Source organism: Uloborus diversus, chromosome 3, assembly GCF_026930045.1.
Source record: "Uloborus diversus isolate 005 chromosome 3, Udiv.v.3.1, whole genome shotgun sequence".
Classification (NCBI taxonomy): domain Eukaryota; kingdom Metazoa; phylum Arthropoda; class Arachnida; order Araneae; family Uloboridae; genus Uloborus; species Uloborus diversus.
This window is the reverse complement of record NC_072733.1, coordinates 204,380,223-204,405,843: the sequence shown is the minus strand read 5'-3', so window position 1 is coordinate 204,405,843 and position 25,621 is coordinate 204,380,223. Positions and strand designations below refer to the sequence as shown.

General features: G+C 31.5%; 1 protein-coding gene across 1 annotated transcript in view; it reads left to right on the top strand.

Moving 5' to 3' along the window:
- Positions 1–6,804: 6,804 nt before the first annotated feature.
- Positions 6,805–25,621, top strand: part of LOC129219139 (bridge-like lipid transfer protein family member 1) — a 222,328-nt gene continuing 203,511 nt past the window's right edge. Inside the window, 5 exon segments of the mRNA XM_054853459.1 lie at positions 6,805–6,812; positions 6,862–7,094; positions 14,007–14,150; positions 16,957–17,213; positions 24,128–24,398. Of these exon segments, the coding sequence (XP_054709434.1) occupies positions 6,805–6,812; positions 6,862–7,094; positions 14,007–14,150; positions 16,957–17,213; positions 24,128–24,398 (913 nt within the window).

Genomic DNA, 25,621 nt, shown 5'->3' with positions numbered 1-25,621 from the left:
CTTTTTACGAGAACAGTAGTAGCATTGAGGTTCTTTATATGCTACAGAGAGAATTGGACATGCTCCCATGCAGTATATTTATGCCACTGAACTGTATAGCGCAATTCTTTATGAACAGCATAACTTTTTGGAAGTAAACACTAAGTTATGTTGTTAATATGTTAATAAAGCACTATATTCTGCATCGCAACACAACAGCATTATATTAGAAATCAAATTTTGAAACAGATTTTTATCTGCCCACCTTAACTCAAAGCTTTTAAATGAAAAATTGTATTCATAGTAAAAAAGTATCAGATAGCCTTCTGCTATACAAACCAGAAAACTAGTTAAAGTGCTGAACAGTGCTTTAACTTTTGAATATAAAACAGCATATTTTGATGTGTGAATAAATTGATGTATTTTGAACATTTTCATAAATTAGTAAAATGTTTTCTACAGGATGGTCTTAAAATGTGTCAAAAATAAGCAAGTTGAGAGTACCTAAATAAGCATTCCATGTGGGAACATATGGTCACTATGAAGTGCTGATGTGTTACATACCCACGAAATCTGAAACTAATGAATGATGAATAGCACAAAAATTTAATTTTCTAACACAATTTTATGGAACAATATGTTATAAAGCAGCACAGATTTGTGCCTTTGCAGACGATTTGGTAATATTATGTAGAAGTGGATCAACATTGATATCTATCATTAAACGTTTAATCAACATCGCTGCAGAGGTAGGGCTTGAAATTAATACGGGAATAACAAAATTCATAGAAAGAGGCATAACCGCAAACAATCAGTTAGAGAAACTTTCTATTGATCATTATGACTTCGAAAGGGTGCACAGTTTCACTTATCTAGGCTCCATTATCAGACTCTGGAGGTAATACTGAAGAAATACGGGCTAGAATCATAAAAGGAAACCGAGCTTATTTTCTATACAGCTACCTTCTGAAAACAAATTGCTGTCAAAATCATTAAAACACAGACTGTATAAAGCAATCATCCGACCAATTGTGATGTACGGAAGTGAAACCTGGACCTGAATAAAAACAATGAAGAAGACCTACTGATTTTTGAGCGAAAGGTCATACGTAGAATCACTAGTCCTTTGAAGGTGAGTGATCAGTGGAGAGTAAGAACTAATATTGATATTGAGAATATCCTTAAAGGAACTAATCCTTAATAGTTTGCTTTATAAAAGCCCACCGTTTTTCATGACTTGGTCACATTGAGTGAACAGACACTAATTTTAGACTGAAAAAGATTCTGAAGTGGAAACCTTTGAGAACCAGGACCAGAGGACGACCTAGAAAGAGTTGGTCTTGCAAACCTGGAAACAATGAAGATCCGCAGATGGAAGGAGAAGGTCGATCAGAAGGCGATCTGGAGCAAAATTGTAGATCAGGCCAAGGCCCATAACGGGCTGTAGTGCCACTCGACGAAGAAGAAGAACAACACAATTTTATACAACTACTTTACTTTTTAAAAATGTTTTTTCAAACAGTCTTTGAAATTTTTTGGCTGGCAGCTGCGATAAATGGGTCACAATGGCAAGCCATTCTGATACACACTCACCGATCTCTGTGTTGTCGTTGTGACGCATGTATTACAGTAGAAAATTTTTCTGGGAGGGGTTTTCATAATCGAAAATGAGTTTTTCGCGAGATCATTTAAAAAGTCCACTTCAGTCTTCAGATGCATCCATATCTTTTTGAATGTCAAATGCTAGCTAATATTGGTTTCTATATTTCACTGAAAAATGGGACGGAACCCCCAAAAAGGATTTGTTCAGTGCTGAGTGACCATACCATGTGACTTTATTGATCTCAATTTTAGCTCTTTGATGCCCATAGGCGGATTTACCGAGTTCACCGCACCCCAACATTTTTGGTTGGATTTTTTATTCATATAATTTTTTACAGCAACAATGCAAGTTAATTTACTTGAAAACAAAATTAAAAATACAATAACATGCAGTTTATCGTGTGATTCATGTGTGTCATGGACCAGCGCCAGAGTGAGAGAAGTTGTACTATGCATAAAGAATAAAAGTATTTTATCCATTCGAAAAAGAAAAAAAAAACATAACAAATGATTACATACATCAAAAATAAACACATTTCGGGACTAATGTCATATACCCCACCCTTGGCGACTTTTTCCTGTTGGCACCAAGAAAGCGTTGCCAAGAAAATGATCTATGACAACATATGTCATGCATCGTTCTTAGCAATGCTTTTTTAGCGCCAACAGAAAAAATTCAGATAAAAAACATGATGAAAGCACTTCATAAGACAATAGATATAAAAACAACATAAAACCACAGCAAAAAACATCGCAAATATTTGCTTCAAAAATACCAGAAACTAGAAAGTTTTTGCACAAAGAAAAATTACTAGTAGGTATTTAAAATTCTTAAATTAGAAATTATTATCACAGCACCCCAAAGAAATATGTACCAATAGATATAAAAGCTATTTTCCAACATGCATTTCGTCGAACAAAAACAATTCTCATACTTTAATTAAAAAGAGCAAAGCGATTCAATATGCGATGTTTAAAGCAAAAAACATCCCCGAAATATAACTATTTCAGCCAAAAAAATGCTTATTTATTCAAATTTTGATGTATGAAAAGTAAAAATGTCTTGACAGAACATCCCAAACATAAACAATACAAAAATACCATACATTAATTTGCTATTCAAAAATGCTTTCAAAATACCTACTAAAAATATCTACTATATTTTACATAAAATGATACCTTCGTATTTTTATAAAATCGTAGATTCAACTTATTTTTAGAAATTCGGTACCACGTTTACAGAATATGCTTGAATAGTTCTTGGCATCGATAAGAATTAACTTTTGGAATAAAATAACCGTACTTTTTTTGTAAAATAAATTTACATGCAGTAAATATAAAGTTAAAAACTATAAGAAACCCTCAAGATTTTGTAAAAACATAATGAGTTTCAGAAGTGAGTTTTTTTTTTTTAATTCTAAAATAAAAACTTAAGTTTTTGTTGTATAAATCCTCACACTCAATCTGAAACACAACATATGAAACAATGTGCCTTACCGAGACACATCCAAAGTTGGGTTTTACTCTTAATTAACGGTCAAGTTTATAGAAACTGGCGTTTTCTAATATTTATTCATCAAAACACAACTACTGAATCTAAACCAACACAAAATAATCTTTCCTATGAGGTATATTGCACGAAAAAACAAGGATCTATCCAATGTGGACCGTAAACAAGTTTGAACAGATCTAAGATTGCCTTCTGGCTGCCAAACACAGGTTAGTTTAGCCAGGGATACCATGCTTAAAAAGTTATCGCCTCATCGGCGAGAAAAATATTTTAATTTTATGTAAAAAATCGGATGTCGCCAAATGGGGGGGGGGGGGGGTATATCACATCTGGGGGTACCCACATTTCTTAAATAATTTATTATTCACTGCAGTACAAACCATATAAACTGTTTCAAAGCTCTTGCACATCATTCAAGTAAACAGTGCTATAAAATCTGCACTGAAATCAACTAAAAACCTGCATTTTTAAGGAATAGTTTGAAAAAATTCCCATGAAAGGTCTTGGAATCCCTGTTTGTACAGCGGAATACACGACACCTCCCCTCCCCTTCGACCATGGTATTGTTACACCTCCAGAATTCACAGCCTAAATTCACCTATGCTTATACATAGAGAGGTGCTCATCATGAAATATTTCTTGTATGTTTAAGAATTAGAAAGTAATTTGTGACTGCTTACTGATCATTGAAAGTATTAAGATATTTTTTGAAACCTGTCACTCTTGGAGAAGTTGAAATACTGTTTCTTTCCTCCTTGATTTGTACAGAGAAAATGAATGTGTTTGGGCTCTGAGAGGGGTTTTAACCTCAAAACCCTCTTTTTGTGTCTGTGCCACTGGTAGGCAGCAAACTTCAACAACAGCCTTAAGCCTGTCTTTAAGTTAACTTGTTGTGTGATATTGTCTTTGTCTACTTTATTTTATAACTTATTTCACATCCGTCAGTTTTTAGTTTGGTGCAAGTAGAGCATCAGCATCAGTGTCGACGATTCGGGGGAGAGGGGGGGGGGGGCGGCGGCATGGTTAATTAATTTTTTTTTCCAATTTAGGAAATTGAAACTAGAAATGGTAAAAAAATAGAAATGTCAAAAATTTCCAGAACATAATTATTTGTTTTACTTTGTACTCGATGAGAATATTTCTGGAAGCATGAATTGTTTTGCTGATGGTGTAAAAGTTATGGGGATTGTAGAAAATGAAGAACAAGTAAATCAGCTTCAAGGGGATTTAGATTATATTACTAAGTGGGGTATGGCAGTTAATATAGGGAAATGTCAAGTGCTACACTTAAGTCATGGAAATAAGAGTACAAGTTATCATTTACAGGATTCAATCGTCAGTCAGGCAGAAAATGTCATTGATCTGGATATCTTAATAAATCAGGACTTCAAGTTTAGTCAACAGTGTAGCATTGCAAGTATCAAAGCCAACAGAATGCTTGGGTTTATCAATAGATCTATTACAAACAAATCTAAGAAGGTTCTGCTGCCTTTATATAGGAGTTTAGTAAGACCTCATTTGGAGTATGCTGTTCAGTTTTGGTCGCCTTATCTGAAGAAAGATATTTGTGTATTGGGAAGGATTCAAAGAAGGGTAACTAGACTAGTAAGGGGACTTTCAGATTTAGATTATGATACCAGACTTAATAGGCTTAATATATATAGCCTGGAGCAAAGGAGGATCAGATTGGACATGATTCAGTTGTTTAAATTTATCAAAATGAATGATGTTAATGGATTAAATTTTTCCACCGAAAGCAGGACGATTGTTTTAAGCTATTCAAATCTTAGGCTAACCTGGAAATAAGGAAAAACTATTGCTTTAGTATGGTTGTGTGAGCACTTGGAACAGCTTACTGGAAGAGATGGTATTGAGCAAGGGGGTGGATAGCTTTAAGAAGGCCATTGATCTTCATTGGGGACTAAATAATTGACTAGGAACCAGCCTAGCTAGGCCAAGAGCCTGTTGCTGGTCGTCACATTTGGTATTTGTATATCTGATTACAAAACATTATTGAGAACAACAGTAACTTTTAGTTTATATTCATTGTTTAGAATATAGTAAATCAGTTATTTTACTTGAACAAGCTATACTTGTTTAATGAAACTATTACCAAGTGTTTGTGACATCTGGAAAATAAATATATGTAAGTACATAATGTAAGTCTTATTCATTTCTAAGTATTTCTTCAGGGAAAGCTATTGTGGTGTACTTAATAATATCTTAAGAAAAACATGAGTTAAATTGTTATATTTACATCAATTTCCCCTCATCTGCTCTCAAAACCAGACCCAACAAAATTTTGTACAGAATTTTTTTTTTTTTTTGCTGCCGCTAAAAGTCCCATAAATTTTAGTTGTCTTTTTTTAACCCCCCCCCCCCACCTATAAGCCCCAATCACCGCATTATGTTTGAAATCATATGTTTCTACACGAAATATGCTTAAGTCCCTTCTACTTGTCTTTATCTATTTTACACATAGTTTAGGACCGCCCTGTATAGTGCAAAACCTCAGATCTCTAGGTGTGCAATGTGCATTATAATGGTTTTCTGTGACATCATTATTTAGAAATTAATGTATAAGTGGATGTGGTTTTGTTGTTCTCAACAAAATAAGTATTGAGCATACACCACTGCAAAAAATTCAAACTGAAGGACCTATCTTCTGCCTATGTGCTGTCATAGCATATTTAATAGTCAGTCAGAAATGATTGTGTTATTAATTATTTTGTTCAAGTATGACTGATTATGATTCCAACTTTTCTAGAATTAGTAATTTTTGAAAGTTTTGCATTTCATTACTACACGAATTCACCAAAATCAACTGATTAATCTCATTGACTAAAATTGCTGATGCTTTATCAATTAGATTGAAATTTAAGACATTGAAATTCAGGGCAGAATTCCTGCCAGAATTTCTCAAATACCTTCCTTGAAAATAGTCTTGACGGTAAATGTCAAGACTCAAGATGGGCATGTTGGCGATCTAGTTTGAAAAAGTGGCAACCCAGAAAGACTTCCTCAGTCACCAACTTTTTTTCTCCTTCAGTTCCTAAGATAATTCCTGGGGTGAACTGGACAGGGTGTCTGCGCACCTGGAAAGTCATGGATTTTGACTATGATCCAAAATGGTCATGGAAAGTCATGATTTTCATGATGCTCAAAAATCATGGAAACTGACAACAGGTCATGGATTTTGAGTTTAAGAAGATGCATATTTATTAAATTGTACTGATTAGGTGCAAAATTTACTTATCTTAGCCAATTCCTACGCTTTTGCGCGTCAGTCCTGATTTTTTACACATTTCAAAATCCAATTGCATCCACTTCTATTATACTTGCTTGTTTTTCTTTACTATGTGAATCTACCTTTTGGACATTTTTAATTATGTGTTTAGCATTATTTTCAGCCCTACTTATATGTCTAATTGTGTAGTTGAGTTTAGTTGGATAAAGTTATGTGAGTCTGTTTGAGGGGGGGGGGGGAGAGCAATACTTTAAATGCAAAATTTTAGAATGGCAAAACTGAAAGGGATGAAATACAAGAATTATATTGAGATCCTTTGCTCATAAAGCTTTGAGGGAATATCTATTACATTTAAAATTTGACTTTTAGCCTATTTAACTTTACTACTTGTTTGAAAGCAGTATTTGTTACATGAATAGTGGATAATTTTTTATGCATGCGTTGAAAATATTTTACGGTCTTAAAAATGACTATGTAATGATTTGAAACTATTTTTGCTTTAAATAGATTAATTTTCTTTCAGGTTCTCCAGCAGTACCATATCACCTGTGAGTAGTCGCATTCCAGCCCCTACATGGAATACGACTGCCCCTCTCAAAAACATCCCGATTGATTCTAACTTAGCATGGCTTCTTTTTGCTCTCAGTTTAGCAATGAGTTGGGTTATCTATATTACCTATTATAACTCTAGAGTCATTGGCTTTATACTCACTAAAATTTTAAATCATTTTATAAAACAAGGATATACAAAAGTTGGTATGTATTTGTTTCCTGTATTTAAAAAGGTTTGTTAAATCACTTAATTTCTTTTAAAACTTTCAATTGTTCAAAAAATAGTATTTGTTCATTCAGTATTTTTTTTAACTGTTTACTCCAGTTTCTGGAACAGAAAATCATGTGAAATTTTTTTATGCAATTTTTTTCCTTTCTAATGTGACTACGTTAGAGGCTTTACTTTTTGCAGACCAGATGTGATCCCCTGATATATCATCCATTCTTTCATATGGCGGCAGTATTTACATATGCCATTGCGACAAAAATTTGTGACGCCCAAGTTTCCTCACCAGGTGGAGACATCTAAGCTCTCTTTGAAGCAAAACTGCACTAGAAATTTAATTGTGCTAACTGTACTCAAAGCCAAACAAATGCTCAAGGGATCTTTTACATGCAGCATAATAATATGACATGGACACTGTTGAATTTTGTTTTCTGGAAAATTCACATGACTGGGGCCAGGTTCGAACCTGCACCCTTGGCCGTAAGAGACCAATGCCTATCCAATACACCACTCTGTCTGTTAAGTAAAACAAAGCAAAATTATAGCTTGCAGTTTCAATTAATTAAGAAACTGAGTGAATTTAGAGAACACCTTTTGAAATGTGTATAAATTATGGGTAACTTTGGCCCTAGGATAATTCTTTGGCCCAAATTGAGAAAAAGATCACTTCACTACATCATGTTTTTTTCCCCCTTCAGATATAGTAATTAGCTTTTTTTATGCGCTCATGAAAACTTTTTCCTACAAAAGAATAACAAAGTATGTCTTTTAAGTAAGGTAAGCTCTTCTGAGGGGCTGTAGTTGTACTAGTTGGGGGAGTGAAGGTATAAAATTGCCGAAGAAAGTATGGAAGTGCTATCTCATTTTAACCGTTAACAAACTGGAAAGTATAAATCACTATATTATTACTGGGGATAAATACATCTGTAAATGGTGTTCAACAATGTACTAGCTTTTTAAGTTGTATACGTAATATCTTTAATGAGGATAAATGCAGAGGAAGAACGGGAGTACGTACTGTCACTAAGTGGTAATTAATTCATCATCGCACAAGTTGAGCTATTTTCATAGATTAGTAGTAGTGTGTAAGAACTGCATGTGTGTGTAGTTTATTTCCCAATAATTAACTATGTGATAGCTGTTATGTCTTATTTTTATCATTTTCTCTGTTTCATGTCTAGGGGGCTCTAACTATGTTGAAAACCTATTTAAATTATTGTAAGTAAGTTTTATGTGCTCTAATTAGGAAAATATTTGGTTTATGAATACCGAATCCTACTTCTCGGAAAATTCAGTTTTCGCGGTAAAGTCTGGAACAAATTAACTGCAATAAACAAGGGTTGACTGTATTTTGACAAAATCTGCTAGAAAGCAATCTCATGCACTCAGTTATGTATACCAAGCAGTTCCATTGCTCTGCTCAAGAAGCAACACTAGTGGTTCTTCGTTCCTTGTGCTAACATTTGACCTTATAACATCTCAAACTTCTACACATACTGACTAAGAGTTTGTTAAGTAATTACTTATGAGCACAATTTAATACTTTATGTAGTAGTATAGTTGTACTTCTTATTTCTTTTAAGGTTTTCATTTGAAAATTTCACAATAACATATCTCCTAACCAAAAAATTAAAACCTACGTTGGCCTAGTATAAAATCTTGAAAAAATATGTCAGAGAGATTTGGAAAAGAAAGGAAAACTTAAAAGTAAAACTCTAAACAGGAAAAACACAAGAAACAACCGTCGGAATTCTCAGCAATGGATAAAAAGAGTGATTACAGATTCAATTCTCCAGGCCTCAGTTACAGGGATTTTATTATAGGAGATGAAGAGGAACTAAAAGTTGTAAGGGGTTTGGAAAAAATGCAGCCAGTTGCATCTTTTTCTTACAAATTTTGTTAAATTTGTTTGTAAGTTTACTGAAATTTGTCGAGTAAAATGGAACGGGTGCAGTTTTCCAGTGATAGTTGTTGGTGTGAGAGAAGGAGCTAATGTTGAGAGAATTGAAACGCACCCGCAAGTTTTGGAATTAGCCAGAAATTCAGAATCCCTTGTTTTATGAACGGTGTTCTGTTAGTGAAATTATTCAACTTCTAAAATTAATAGAAAGATGACTGTTTTCTGTCGGCAATTTCCGAGAAAATTAACTAGGTATGCACACACATTTAAAATTTTTTAAAATTTTTCCTTGGAACACATATGGGTCATTCCATACGAAATGAGCGAAATTCACAAAATGGTGACCGCATGGTAACAGATTTTTTATGAAATTTGGTATACAGGCTCCTTTTATACCTATATAAAAATATCTAAAATATTTTGGCTAAATATTTTTTATTTTAATAGTTACATGCGATTGAAAGTTGGTCAAATTGAACAGCATTGTCATAAAGGCTAAATGTTGCATTTTTGAAGGCTTGTATTTTATTGACTGCTTAATCAAAACATAAAAGTTGTATGTAGTTGTAATCTATGGAGTACAACAATTTATCTGATATGAGTAGAATTTTCAAGATTATTATAGTTAACTTTTAACCATGTTTTAAAAACTGAAAATATTTCAGTTTTCTCATAATTAAGCATTATATTTTTTAATCTCAAGCTTTAAGGGAAGTATTAGCTTTGATGAAATTGAGACCCAATAGCATGCTAAGTGTCATAAAAGAAATACCTTACTTTTGAAGTTGTATTTTAACTCCTTTTGTCTTCAAAATCAGTTTTGAACTTAGTGACATTTTGTAAAATGGCGATTTTCCCCTTCACGTAGGCCCAAAAATTTAAATGAGGGAAACTTTCAACAGCTTTCAAATTTCGCAGGAATGTAGAACAGTATTTCTACTATTTGCTTAAAGAAATTCAAAATTGGTTTTTGATTTCCAAGCTTTAAAAAAAATCAGAACATTAGCATTTTCTTTTGTGTTTTATGTGAATATACAAAAATTCAAAGAACTAGCTAAATAACTAAATGACGCAAAAGCAAGCATACCTAGCATTCATTTCAATTTTTTGAGAAAATGTACTGTTATAGTGTGAAATTTATAAAACAATTAGTGGATAAAATTTATATCTTAAGCAATAATAAAAACTTCAGCAAATGCATCAAAAGATTTTTTTTTCTTTTTTGCTCTCTTCAAAAATTATTTCGATCTGGCTAAAAATTTGTGGCTCAATTTTTGTAGGAAAATCCAATTGAAGTCATTAATAGTACTTTCATTAATATATTTCAAGAAGTTCCAGGTGTCATCTGTAATAGGTCATATGTACTGTAGTAATGATCCATGTGAGTTCACTAACTTAATAAGAAAATCACTTATCTAAAAAGATATCGATGCATAAAATCAATGTGTAGAAAAACATTATCCACTCACAAATAGTTGCTATATATACGTATGTAACAAACAAATGAAACTATTGATGTTGGATTTAGCCTGATCTCTAAACTCTTTCTCTTCAAACATATGCTCCTTTCACTGATGATTGAGATAAATCTGAGACTAGGAATTTGGGTGTTCAATTGTTAATTGAGCTGAAATGATGATAATATCATATGTCCAAGACAGCTATGGGTACTTTAATAAATTGTTATTGAGCCTAACTTACAAGATTGATAAATTTTATTCATGAGACCCCCCCCCCCCCAAAAGTGATTGTAGCAGGCAGAAGGAGAAAATATCTTGCAGTTATAAGTGGATTATTGTATGTCATATGCATACTTAATCTGACAGATAATAGTTTGATAGTTTTATCAATATCCCATAATATGCATTTTTGCCATTGATAGTAGAAAGAAAAGTGACCTGCTTTCCATTGAAAATCAGATCCATTGTGTCTCAAATGTTGTTTAAATGGCAATTTTTATTCTGGACAGAAAAGCTATAACTAAAATAGACGAGTTTCGCTACCAAAGGAATTTGTTTTAAGAACATCTCAGCAGGACGGTTGAAATAAATGGGTGTATTTCTTCAAATATACTTATTCAAGGATAAAACAAATTTCCTCAAACTCATAGTCCAATCAAAAATGCTATTGAGAATTAGATGAGGTGGTCCCCTTTTTTCAATCTTTAAACTCAGTATGTTCTTTTAGTCATGCTGACATAAGTTTTCTAGAAACTTTAGTTATTTTTTCCTATATCACGGAAAGAGGAAAATCAGTGGCACAATTATATTTAATTATACATACTGGACTATTATATACTTCACAATAATTAGGGAAACATTTTAGCAAGTACTTCATAAACATACTTTGAGAAAATGAACTATGAAAGATATGGTTAAGTCTTGCTAAACTTACAATAAATAGCCGTAACTAATGGAAATTTATCTTAGTTCAAATTACTTTGGTAACAAAAATCCGCAGATTCCAATGATTAAAATTTAGTATTATCTAAAAGTCACTTCAATATGTTACGTAAAAAAATGAGTAATTTAAGGACATTCCCTCATGTTCAAACAAGCATATGAAATAGAGGAAAAAATGAAAATTTCGGAAATTTTTGATTTTTAAAGTATGATTTCATCATCAAGGAATTCAAAAATAATTACTAAATTAGAGCAGACAGTTAGTTGTAGATAGTTTTTCCATCTGAATTCTTTTTGCTGTTATTTTTTCATTAAAACAGCTAGAAGAGTGATTTGAAATCTGAAGTAAATTAGCAAGTTTTCAATCTTTGTTAATATCTCAGATTAAAAAAAAGCTCTGAATAAATTTTACTTTCCTCTTTTCTAAAAGAGATTTGTTTATAGAATGTGGAAATATTTATTTTTTAAGGGTACGTTTATAACTTACGGAGTTATTGAGTTACAAACTGGCTGCCATGAAATCTGAAAAATTAGGCTTAACGTAAGCATCAACTTCTAATTTCAATAACAAAGCAACAAACAATTTTTAAACTTCCATGCTTTGCATTCCCTCATGTATATGCATGATTTACCTATATAAAAGTTTTCATTGAAATCTGTGACATATCAGCCACAGCTGATTTACTCATTTTGCATGGAATGACCCATATGTGATTCAAACTTCTTTTAAAATTTAATTTCTTCCAAATAAATAGCTTTTCATATGAACACATGTCTCTCTTTGACTCTCGTTAGTTCTAAATTGATTTTAAATACGGAAGACCACTTTGGGACGAAGTAACTCAAACGCAACGGTAACATATGCCCAAATGAAAAAAAAAGAAAAAACAACTAAAAAGGTATTGATACTTGTAAACAAAATGATCACAATTCAAAAGTTAAATTTAGAGAACTCTAGATGTGTGAAGAAAGTTTCTACGGCTTGGAAATATGAATAGTTACAAAATTATTGTGTGAGAACGATTCCAATATATGACCAAAGTTGCACGTGTTTATAATAGTATTAATGTATAGATTTATATTTCTGGAGATGCACCAGCTCCATTGTTTTTCACTTCCTGACAAAGTGAAAAACAATGTGATCTTTAGTTTTTTAAGCTTATTGTAGCAATATTTATGATAGTGTTAAAGAGAGCTTATGTTTTTATTTCTCTTATATTCGTGAGTTTTTAATGATTTGAAAACTTTTCCAAAAACAGAATATTGATAAAATAATTTTCCCAGAAGTGAATTGTTGTAAAATTTTCACAAAAGTTGATAGTAAGATAAAAAACCTGGGTTGGCCCCTGACTTGGCATTTTATTGGACCAGACCCAAAGGGAAAGGTGCTGTATCTTCCTATAAAAGTGCAACTGTTACCTTACAGCCAATTGTAAAGCTTCTAGTTTCTGCATTTTATTTGAACATAATTCTCCCCAAGCTGTAGTATAGCAACAAAAAGTGTAATAACCCTTCATAGTTTTGGAAGTTGTACAGCATTAAATCAGCTTGAGATGAAATGACAGTATGCAAGGTAAATGAGAAAAGTGGTAAAAGTTTTGTGAACAATATCCAATTATCTCTCAAGCTTGACCAAAGTGATGCAAGTTAAATCAATTTCTGGCATTGCCAAAGCGCTACTTTCACCTTGTAGTGAAAGACATTGCGTAATTGAGGGATTTAGCTGATGGTGAGCTAGCAAATAAGGTTTGACAGCTAGAAGTGCTGCAACATTTGGAAGAGGAAATAGCCTAGAAATTGCAAAAGTAGACCATGGTGCAGTAAATGGTACATTTTCAAAAATTGATGCAATCATGTTGTTACTTATGGTTATGAAACCAAATGCGGAACCTTTTAATAAAGTTGAACTAGTAGGATGAGGTATAATACAAAATAAAGATGAAGGAACTTATAAATGTCATACTGAAATGCAAAGAAAAATGATTGCAAAGTAAGCCACACACATGAGTTCTTTTTCGATTCTTACATCCTTTGTCTAAAAAAAGCTGACAGAAAATACTTTGAAAAAAAAATTGACGAAGTTGGAAAAATTAAACCCCCAACATCAGCACGCTCGATATATACGAGAACCATGTTTTAAATCTTTTTTCCAGAGAAATGAATTCGCACTGTTTCCTTGTAAGTGTTCTTTTAAATTAATGATACTAAGTTCATTTCTTAAAATATCCTGGTGAATTTTAATTAAGGTAGAAGATAGCAATGTAGTATAAGTCGTAATTAGTAATAAGTATAGAAATGGTAATGCTGGCAATATGGTGTGACTATAAAACCTCATTAAGAAAGAAGCAATATAATAATGATAGTTTTTTCAAACATTCTATTTGAAAACTTTCATTAGTTGAACGTTTTCCTCTTTTTTAAAAATCTTGGGATTCTTTTCAGGCTTGTTCATAAGACCTTCTGCGCACTTCTCAGAACATTTATTTAAATTTTAATTTAAACATATAAAATAGCAGTTATGTATTTACTTTTTACAGCATGGTTACCATTGTTTGTTTTTAAAATTGTGTGTTGTTTCCTTTTTTAAGGGTCATTATCAATTTCTGTTTTGTCTGGAAAAATTATGTTTCGTGATGTTGCATTTATAACTGAGGATTGTACGTGGCGCGCTCAGGATGGATGGATAATATTTAGATGGTGGCTTCCGTACGTGAGGAAAGAAATATCTGAAAGTAATTCTTTAGTTGTTTTTCGACTTTTTATTAATGAAATAGCCTTTTATTCCCTTCATGTACTAAAATTTTGAAACGATTTTTGAATACTTTTGATACGTTAAAAAGACATATAATAACACAAGGTTTAGGTTTTGATATGTTCATTTAGGATTCTGATCATCTCTTGAACGTTATTTTCCTTGGGAGAAATTTTCATGAGAGAACTCATGTAGAATAGCTTCAGATAATATTGGAGTTTCCAACTGCTGATGAGTACTGGCTCCATCACTTTAATTTTAGGCTTTTATTTACCTCGTATTGCTATATATATATATATATATATATATATATATATATATATATATATATATATATATATATATGCACACATATACACACATATACAGCGAAACCTGTGTAAGTTGATCACCATCAGTGCGCTACTTTAGTGGTCAACTTATTGAGGTTGAATTACATGATAAGATCTAATTCTGTGCCTGAAAATAACGGTCAACTGAGACAGGTGGTCAACTTACAAGGGTGGTCAACTTTCAGGTTTTACTGTACACATATACACATACACAGTCAAAGCTCGTCATCGCGATTGGAATTCACGACACTCTGGATGTCATGTCACTTTTTCAAAGTTCCAAACTTATGCCATATGCTATTAATGTTAAGTGACTCCGAATTTTATGACAGTTTTTTCGTGCTACTCCGGTTATGCATTGAGCTGCGCAGACTGGATCAAATATTTCTTTGCAATTGAAAAATTTTCAGTAAAATAAGAAAGACATCTGTCAATGTTTGATGTGGCAACTTTGGACTCTGACAAGAGATTTGACCAGGCATGACTCCTCTAGAATGGTGGGGGGAGAGTATATAAGTTCTGAAAGGTACAGGTTTCAGACTTTGACAAGAGGAACAATAGAAAGGAATTCAAAGCAGGTGGATCGTAATACTGGAGGAGGGAAACAGCAAGAGAAGTGAAAGACCATGGCTACGTTAATCTGTAGGTGATCACAACAAGCTTCTCCCATGAGAGAAAAAGCGATAAGGGGCTCCTCATTCTATTGAAAAGGGACACACAACTCTTAAGGTGGATAAAAGGATTAAAAAGGGTTTTTTTCACCTTCGAAAGGCGGGGCTTACCCATCAAAATGTAATCAAATAGCAGATAAAATGAAGAGTTTTGAATTGGTTTCTTTCTAGCTGGTAATTTCATGGAAGAAGGAGTGTGACAAATATTACTCAAAAATTTATCAAAAATTTTATTGGAAAGCCTTGTAGAATTGAAAAAAAAAAAAAAAAGAAAAATAATAATTGAAAGGTTTTTTTGAATAATTTTTGTATTCACATTTATATTTACATTAGTTAAATCTAATTAAAAACATAAACAGTATTAATTTCTTCATTAAATCTAATTTTATGGTTATGAATTTTTTAAACTATTCCGGTTATGACGTTGCTCTGGCTATGACGACACTTTGTTGACAGTCCCAAAGGTGTTGTGATAACGAGGTTCAACTGTATATATATCTATGATATATATAAACATATAACAAATATATATAACATATATATATATATATATATATATATATATATATATATATATATATATATATATATATATATTACATACATGTCTATGCTCCTCGATTTAACAATAACTTATTCCAGTACCTTGACAATTGTTAAATCGAGGTTATACTGTATATATACACACACACACACACACACACACATATATATATATATATATATATATATATATCATTTTAAGGAAATAAGCAGTACTCATCAGCAGTGGGAACTCAATCTTGGCAAAATTAGCAATTGTAAATAATCAGCAAAGTGGCCAATTATGGCCAATGAATCGGCACATCCCTAGTTTTCAACTGTTCCTTCTAACTATGCATATGATTACATCATGCATTTTGCAACTTATTACTAATATTATTAATTTTTGATTTAGGAAAAATTTTATTGTTATTGAATATCATTTGATTTAAGAAAAAAAGTGCTTACTTTATTATTATTTTTTTTTAACAAACCGTTGGTTGAAGTAATGTTTTTTTAAGTTTTAAAATTTTTTTTTATATTTTGTATAACTATACACATGTTTACAATGTTGAAACATTTTTTATGTGTCATCACTTTTCTCCTTTAGCATAGTGCTTTCAGATAACCTTATAATTTTTATAAAGGGAACTAGTCTGGGATTAAATGGCTAATAATAATTAAAATAAACTTAAATTAAACATGCTCCTAAATTAGCATGCTGACCACAAGCTCTCTAACTCTTTTGAAATTTCCATGGCTAGTTAACGTAATGTAATTTTATTAACTATAATATATATATATCAGATCCAGAGGAACTTAAGTCACATTATGATAATGACTGGACCAGTCTTATTCAAAAAAAATTCCGCTTTCCCTCTATGGGTTTTTGTGGAGCCTAGCTCAATATGTTTCAGAAAATCTTTTTGCAGTATTTGCTTGCATAGGTGTGTAATCCATTTGTGATAGTGAGCAATCCTTTTTTAGATTTTACATACTCTGTTGCCGTTTTAGCTATCGTTTAAATATGGAAGTATTTTAAAATTTTGCTGAGATATTGCGTACACTAGTATTGATTTTTACCTAATTTTTAAGATTACTCACGAATTCGCTTATCAGCGCAGTTACCAGGCCACCCAATTTCACGAATAATCAGGAGTTGACTGTAGTCAACACTACAAGCAGTTAACTTCCCTTCTTTTAAAGTTAAATAAATTGTTTCTACTTGATCCAATCTTTATTTCAGTTTTTACTCCTTCAGATTTATCACATTCTGATACAAGATTGTCCTTCCTCCTGAATGGATTTGAACTTCATGTCTACAATCGTTCTAAACTTTATTCTCGCTTGGAGCATTTATTTGGCAATGATCCAACCATCATTCCTGCAGATTTTGAACCATATTGGCAAGATTCGGGTGGAGAAGCACAGTCACCTTCTGGAAATACAGAAATTGTTCAAGATTCCAGATTTGAATGGAGAGATTTAATACCTGTAATAAAGGCTGAAATTTCAACGGTAGTTTATTACATTTTGTTACTTTTAAAACTTGGTGAATTAAAAATGCAATTTAAAAAACAAATGTAATAGCTTCAATTAAGACAGTGAGAAGCAAAGTAGTATAAGTGGACGTTTTCAAGTTTTGATAAAGCACTTTTAAAGATAAGGTCCTAGGTAGGCTTTCATTGAAATTTTTTTTCAAAGATCCTGCTGTATAACAGCACCTACCAGGGCTACTAGTACTAGGACTACTAGGAGAGGTTCACTTGCCATTTGTATTTGTTATCTCTAAGTTTTTAATTTTGCCACTAACATCCCTTTGCTTCTCATTGCCTCAAAAAATTTGTATTACTAATAAGGTCATTTGTTTTTATCAAATATTTATCATTACATTTTAAAATTAAATGCATTCAAACATTCAATGTCTTGGTAGTCCCTAACGATCTTTACTAGACTTTCTATTTGGGCCCTTGTGGGTCCGCATGCACCAGCAGCAAACTTTTCATTCTTGTTGTCGTTGGTTTGCCTTTTGAGTCGCCGAGTGCCGGATGTAGGGGGAGTAAAGTAACCCTTGAACCGGATGGTAACTTCTGGGAAACTGCAAATTCATCTTATTTTCCTGTTTTTTTTTTTTTTTATTGAGACGCGATATAGAAGCTTGAAGTAAGAGAAACAGATTCAAGTTTTTGCCCAGCTAGGAAAAATTAAAGATCCGGGACTAGACCATCAACTTGGAAAGGGCACTTGCTGGTTGGCTTATTGCGGCATGAACGGAAGGACCTGTAAAACTGACATTTAACTGTTGATGAACAATGAAATGACTAAAGCATGTAATGTTTTGCTTTCTTTTACAAATTCAAATTACAATTGAATTTTTTGCAGTAAAGTTATACTTTTGCTCTTATTAAGATCAAATACCAACACAAAGTACAAGTAGTGAAATAAAAACGGTTATATAAATTCTCCACACATTGGTGCCAAAAATGAAGTGCCAAATCTAGTGTGAGCTTGCTGATATTTCACCAGTTTCCCATAGAACCCTAAGTTTAGCATTATAGTGTATTTATAGTTAACATTACAGTATTATTATTGTTAACATTATAGTAAATATATTAGAGATGTAAAATTTTCCATGATTGGTGATTATTCTCATGAGGGGGAATATTGCCTTAACATGAAGTTATCTAAATATCATAACATTACATATTTCTTCATTTTTAGATACAAATGATCAACTACAGAATTTTTAAAAAATGTAATGCATGTATAAATGTAATAAATGTTGCATTTGTAGAATAAAATTAATTTTAATGCATTATTATTAATAGAAAAGTTATTTTTAAGTTTTTACTGTATTTTTTTCTGAAAACAAAAGCAACTAAAGAACATTGTTTGTTCAAGAATATAGTCAAACTCAAAGGGTCTTTTGAAATCAATTTGCCTTTACTGTAGTTTGTTTTATCTGATAAACAATAGAGAACAAATAGGATAGGGATCGTACAAGTATTTTGCTTCAAGTGTGTTCAAATTAACACGAGGTTTGACTGTTCAGAATTGTTGTTAATTGTAGTTGAGTGTACATAACTGTTCTCCAAAATAATTCAAAGAACAATTTATATTATTACAATTCTGAGAGTTGTTACTTGTTATGTTCCTTTCTGGTGCTGATGAAAAATGAATTTGTAAGAGAAATCATATTCTTAAAAACCATTTTTAATTAAACTATAGCAAATCATTTTAATAATACATTATTTTTCTCATTAGTTTGAGTTATGGAATGTATAAAATAAAAATTAAAAAAATACTTCTTTTAGCAATGTCTTTCAACATCTAAATTGTTTTCCTCCTTATATATTTGTTGTATATCTCAATATAACTTCAAAACCACTTTAATTGATGAATTTGTGGTGGGGACATGATTGTAGCAGGTTGGTTTAAAATTTCTTCAGTAATGAGTGAGCATAATTTAATCCTTCATATGAGACCATTTTTGTAGTAGAAGTAATATTTAAATATTTTTCAGATTAGGCTTTGTTTAAGAAATAAAATTCATTCAGTCTAAGATTGAAATGTTAGTTTTATTTTGGTCATTCTAGCATTAAAAAACTTATGTATTTCATCATTACTGCACTTCCCTCAGCCTTTGCAGGGTTCCGTCCAAGGGCGCCCATATGCAAAATTTTAAGGGGGGGGGGGGGCGCTCAGAAATTTTCCCCATGTTTTAGCAGAATATTTTCTCCATGAAACCGATTTCAGTACAGATTAGATATTAAAATTTGACATTTTTATAACTTATTCATTAATGGCTGGAAAAGAAATTTTTATACATTTTTGCAAAGAAAAAAACATTAAAAACAAGGAAGTTTTCAAGTCATTTCTAAGGGGCTTGAGCCCCTTTGCCCCCGTATATGTGCGCTCTTGGTACTGTCTAATCCCAAATTCAAGAAATGGTTAACAATTGGTTCTCAAAACTCATAAATGGGGTGGCACTTTCTAAAGTTTTAGACATTAACTTACCATAAATATCTGTGGAAATTGGAGCTAAAAAAATTAGAAGGAGAAGAGCATTAATCCTGTAAATTTAGCTGGGCAATAATTCTTGTTACAATTAACGGATGGAAAAATACTACTGTAGGTTTCGTGGAATGAAATGTATGAAAAATGCAACCTTGAAAAACCATTTAAGATGAGAATTGCCTAATATCTGAACTCGGTTGTTTTGGTAAGACAAATCTTCCTTGAAGGAAAGTTTTTTTTCAAATAGTGGTTTTTCTGGAAAACTTTTACTCAACAGATCAAATGCTCTTAAATTCTTCTGAGATAATTCTAATCAATTAAGGGGATGCAATACCGAAAAAATGTGAAATATTCTTTAAATTGTCGATTTTTAAATTTTAGTCTTAAAATGATCTTTCAACTGTTTTCTTTGTATGTTCTAAATCTTATTCTGAAATATTAAAAGGGAAAAAAGTTATAACCGATTTCGTAACATCATGTCTGCTGTGATCCCTTTAAATTTCCTCCGGTAGTTCACATCCATTGAAAACTTTAAATGCGTTTTTCTCAGTTTCTAATTTTTACATGTTTTAGTGTATTTAAAGTGCAAAGGCTTTTTTTGTATTTAAGATAGCAATTTGAAATTTTTTGCACATGTTTATAAGTATTTGCCTCACATAATTGGGTATTTTTGAAACTCTAAGTGAAACATTTTTTTTTTTAATCAAACTTTAAAATAAGCGATTTTTACCAATTTTTTAGACATACTGTATAAAAAAAATCATAAATATTTTTCTATAGCTCTGATATTTTAAAAAACACCTAATTTTATGTAAAAGTGTTTGAATAGTGTTTTAAAAAAAGAATGGATTCAATACGACAAAAATTGTAGAAGGAGATAGCTTTAAAAAAAAAATTTCAAAAATTTACATTTTATATTAAATAATGAATTACCACGGCTTTTTTTTGCAAAAATGTTTTATTGTATTAAATCATAAACATAAAATAATAAAAAGTTTTGAGTTAAAATGAATATAAATTTTTTTTTGATGTTTGGTACTGCGTCCCCTTAAATTTCACAATAATGGGTAAAAATTACATCACAATCCATTTATTTACATGTTTGCTAATGATTATGGAAAGTAACTTCATATTTATATATTTGAAATACACCTATAAGCAATTGGCTGATTACCGGTAATTGGAAACAGTTGCCTCATTAATTATAATAGTAACGAATTTTAATTCTATGATTTCTTTATCACTATTTTGTTCTCTATAATTTTGATTTTTCAGGATTAGTTTATTATTTGTTTACTTCTGTGAGTCATGATTTGATTTTCTCCATTTTCATTTTTTTTAATTCTAAATTTTATCTAAATTCTGCAAATGATTTTCGTTTTATTGTTGGTAAAATTGTATTTTATAATTGGACATAAAAATTCAAACCTAAATTAGTAGCCTGTGATCAGTAGACACTTTTAATTTAGTAGTCACTTTTTTATGACTTATCGAAACTTAGCTCTGGACTTTTATTCCCTATGAAAATTTTAAGGCAATCTTAAGCACTATTTTAAAGGTAAGGTGAGGAAAAAAAATTTCACAAATGAGACGTGTTACAGCATTACATGCAATATACCAGAAAGCCCAGTTATCACATCCTGAGACTGCATTTTTGTACTTAATAGAACTCCTCAGTCAGGTCAGTCAGGTCTCCTCAGTCTGATTTTCTCCCCGTGATAAAGTGAATTTATCTTGAAACTGCAGTGTCAGGATGTGATAATTGGGCTGTCTGGTATGTTGCATGTAGTTCTACCTTAGTCCTGGCATAGGGGTGGTAACATACTGCAAAATGTACATTGTTTATATGTCATTGCCTCAAAGCAATAGTAGGATATCTTACTGTTATTCCTCGATTAGATGTCTTACTGTTACTCTGAGGTGACAATAGGCATAACATATGAGATAGAAAAATTAAATTAAAAAAGATGAACACTGCTTTGACCGTCAATTTTCGTAAAAAAGATGTTTTTAATCTGTACACAAAATGAAAAAGTAGTAATAGATAAAAGAAAATTGTAAAATGTAGGCTGTTATTGTATATGTTTCTTCAAAGCAACAGTAAGACATCTAATCCCAGTAATAACACTAAGATATGCTACTGTTGCTCTGAGTCAACAATATACAGTAGTGGCCAAAACTTTAAGGACAAAAAGGGGGGGAAAAACAACCATAAAATCTTGACGGCATTTGGTTGGAAAGTTATGCAAATTTTATGACTGGAAAGTAATGGTAAAAGGAACATTTTTGAATTACTGTTATTGGAAATACATAGGAATTTTTTATTCATAGAATAAAGTTTGAATTTAAACATCCCTGTAATATGGACAAAATTATAAGGATAATGAGATTTGTGCATTCTAAAAAGAAAAATTTGCTTGTTTTTGGCTCTGAACACTGCACTACATAAGAATATAATTGCTTAGAAAGCAATTGGAGATGTCACATTCTATTTTTACTGTCATGCCGCTAGCTACTAAACTTAGAGAATTTGAGAAAAGGAAAATGATTGATTGTAAAATTTCACAACTTACTGTACGTCAAATAACAACAAATCTTAATAGACAGAGATTGGTCATAAAGAATTTTCTCAAAAATCTCTCTCAAATAAGGAACACAAAGGCAAACAGGTAGGAAATCTTCTGTTTCTGTACGTGTGAAACACATGATAATAAGACGAGCTTGCTCCAAAAGACACACATCGTGTGATATTAGATGGTAATTTAAGTTTCGATGCAGTTCTTGAATTGTTCAGCATGTTTTGCAAAACAAGAAAAAGTTTCATGATGTAACATTAATGTCATGACCGACTGTTAAAAAAGTTTATAAGAGACCAAGGTTTGAGCGTGTCAAAAGTGCATTGTTATGGATAAAAAATTGAAATGTAATCTTTCCTGATGAGAAAACGTTTAATTGGAATGGACTAAATGGTTTGTGTTACTTCTGAAGGAAAATACAAATCTCAAAACGTACATTTGGAGGCGGCTCAGTAATGGTCTGAGGAAGTTTCGCAACAGACAGAAACTGTACCAATATTTTTTGTGTAGGGCAGAACCAATTCTGAGAGTAATGTTGATATACTCAGAAATATTTTTTTAGCAAAAAAAAAAAACCCCTTTTAATTATGAGTTTAATTAATTTGTTTCAACAGGATAATGCCAAATTACATGTTTTTCAAACCTCAAAATGATTCCTTTGTGTTCTTTTTGTGAAATTACTGTACTGGCTGGACAAAACACTCGACCTAAGTTTAATGGGAACTTTGTGAGGTATTTTGGCACCCTTAGTATGAAAAAATGGTATTCAATATCGAAACTAGCGAGAACTTATATTTCCATCGAAAAAAACCAGGATAAAAAATTCCAAAAACATTCTTCAATTTCCATGACATCAAGACTGATAAAAGTGACTGAAAAAAGCGGGGATATTGTTGATTGCTAGGGGTTTTCAGGGGGGGGCAAAACGCTGGTTGTCCTTATAGTTTTGTCCATTTTCACCAGCAACATTTTTTTATTAACCATGGTAAAACATTTATATTTTGTATTTTCAAATGTTTTGCATGCCACAATGATTTATAGCAGTAAAAAGCATTTCATGTATAAATTACAGTGAATTATTTCAGGAATTTTTTTTTTTACTGTGCAATTTTCTGTGTGCCCTTATAATTCTGACCATCACTGTATAAACACTAAATATAAGAACAGTAAGAAACATAATCAAAAATATGTTTGATTTAGAGTGGGGGAAAGTGGAGTTGACGGCTACATCTAAACCCCTACTCTGTTAGGCATTAATTGAATAAATGATTTTAAAAAGAATTAACGTTTAAAAAATTATATTTTGTTGTTATTTATTTATTATTACAGTTGCAGTTGATGCTCAATAAAACCTCTAATTTATGGTACTCTCAATCGTAGCAACAGCTTACCGGTTCCAAAATGTCTTTTATTAAAACAATGCTAGTCGATGTAATGAACACTCAATTTGATGAACGCTTTTTGTGGTCCCATACTGTGTGTAACATCCAGCATCAATTGTATGCTATATTTATTGTCTTGTGCTGTAAAAATTTACATTTAGTTATTGTTAATTATTTCATTCAGCATATTTTATTATTCTAGACCTACTTAAAGTAACTTAAATTGAAAAAAAAATTTTCACTGATTAATTTGTGCAAATTGATCAATTACTAATGCAATACAATAGTTGTCAGTGGCCAATTACTGATCAATGCCATTTAAGTGCTACTTCTCTAATTAGTATTATATCAATAATTGTTTTGAATCTGTTCAGTATTTTTTTTCAATATTTCAAATGTTGTATTTAATTTCAATATTATCAATTTACAGTCAAAATATTTTTTTTCTCAAATCTAGGGTCGTGTGGTGTTTGGAAATCGTTTATTACCAACAACATTATCTGTGAATTTTGAAGAAGCACATATTATTTATACTACGAAGCCTGCTTCATCAAGGCTTGATCAGTATACACACATTACTAAATGCAAGGCTGAAAATTTTAAAGTAATTTTAGCTCCAAGTCTAAAGTACACTGGTTTAAGCGATGAGCCACCTCGATATATGGGCGAAGGTTTTGTTGTTTTTCAATCTAATTTTGTAGATCTGTACTACTACCAGGACGAAGCAGGTATGTCATAGTATCTGTATATACTTGTATAACTTGCTTACAATAGTGATATGTCATTTTTCTCATAGTTTAAAACTCTGGTATTTGTAGATCTCCTTTCAACTGTATGGCATTTAGTAAATATCCTGCAAAGTATGCATTTAAGTGAGGCAACCAAAACTTTCTCCTGGAAGGAGTTTTTGGTCTTTATGTGCATAAAAACTAACATACTAGGAGTAGGATTGACTAAATGAATAAAATGAAGGGTTCTTGTAGGGGCTTTAACTCCCAAAATCTCTCTCTGGTTGCACCAGTATAGGCACTGCTTTACCTCTGAGTATATTATAATTCTTTTTATTTTCTTTTGAAATAAGTTCATCTTTCTTTTTGTTTTGATGAGAGGGAACTACCCAAACCTGATGAGGTTTGTTCCTTTAAATGGCTCATACCAGCATTACAGCTGCATGGTAGAACCTTTTCCTCTACAACTCCTCGCCTTTTATCGGGAGCCTTAGAGTTGTAAAATAGCATGGGAGAAGTAGTGGGTTTATCCCATGAACCATGCTGGGGATTTAACCCAGTTATCTTTGTGAAAGACCATCAGTGACTTTCAAACTAAATGGGAGCTTGGACATAATAAAGTTGACTAGAGCTAAAATGTTTCTTTTGTATGAACTTTATAATGCTTATTTAAGCATAGAAATTCATATTTTCAAAACTTATTTAATTTTTAAGGCATATATTGAACCTAAAACTGGTGAAAAATTTATAAAATCAATATTCTAAATGTCTTTTTTTCCCTTTTTAATTTTTTTAATTAAAAAATGTATTGAACGTGTTTAGCTTTTGTCTAATTTCATATAATCAGTCATTTTTTTAACAATATCTAAAGTGGCAACATGAATCTTAGAAAATGATAAATATAATTTAAGAAGTACATTACTTAAAGTTTTTGTTGTAGATTCGTGGGTTTTCTCAGTTATTTTGAAATACATCAATGTGATATATATTTTCATGCATTGCTCATTTGTGCTTTAAAAAAAAAAAAAAAACTTTGCAGTCCAAGTATCAGTTTCAAATATTTTTTGTTGTTTTGAATCAGAAGTGGCAACGTGGCAATTATGAGAAACATTTGCCAAGCTTGACAAATCAAAAAAAAAAAAAAAAAAAAATCCTGGGGCAGAAAAAAATTTAAAGTATAAAAAAAAATTACATTTTAAAAAGAATATTCTTTCTTCTACCTC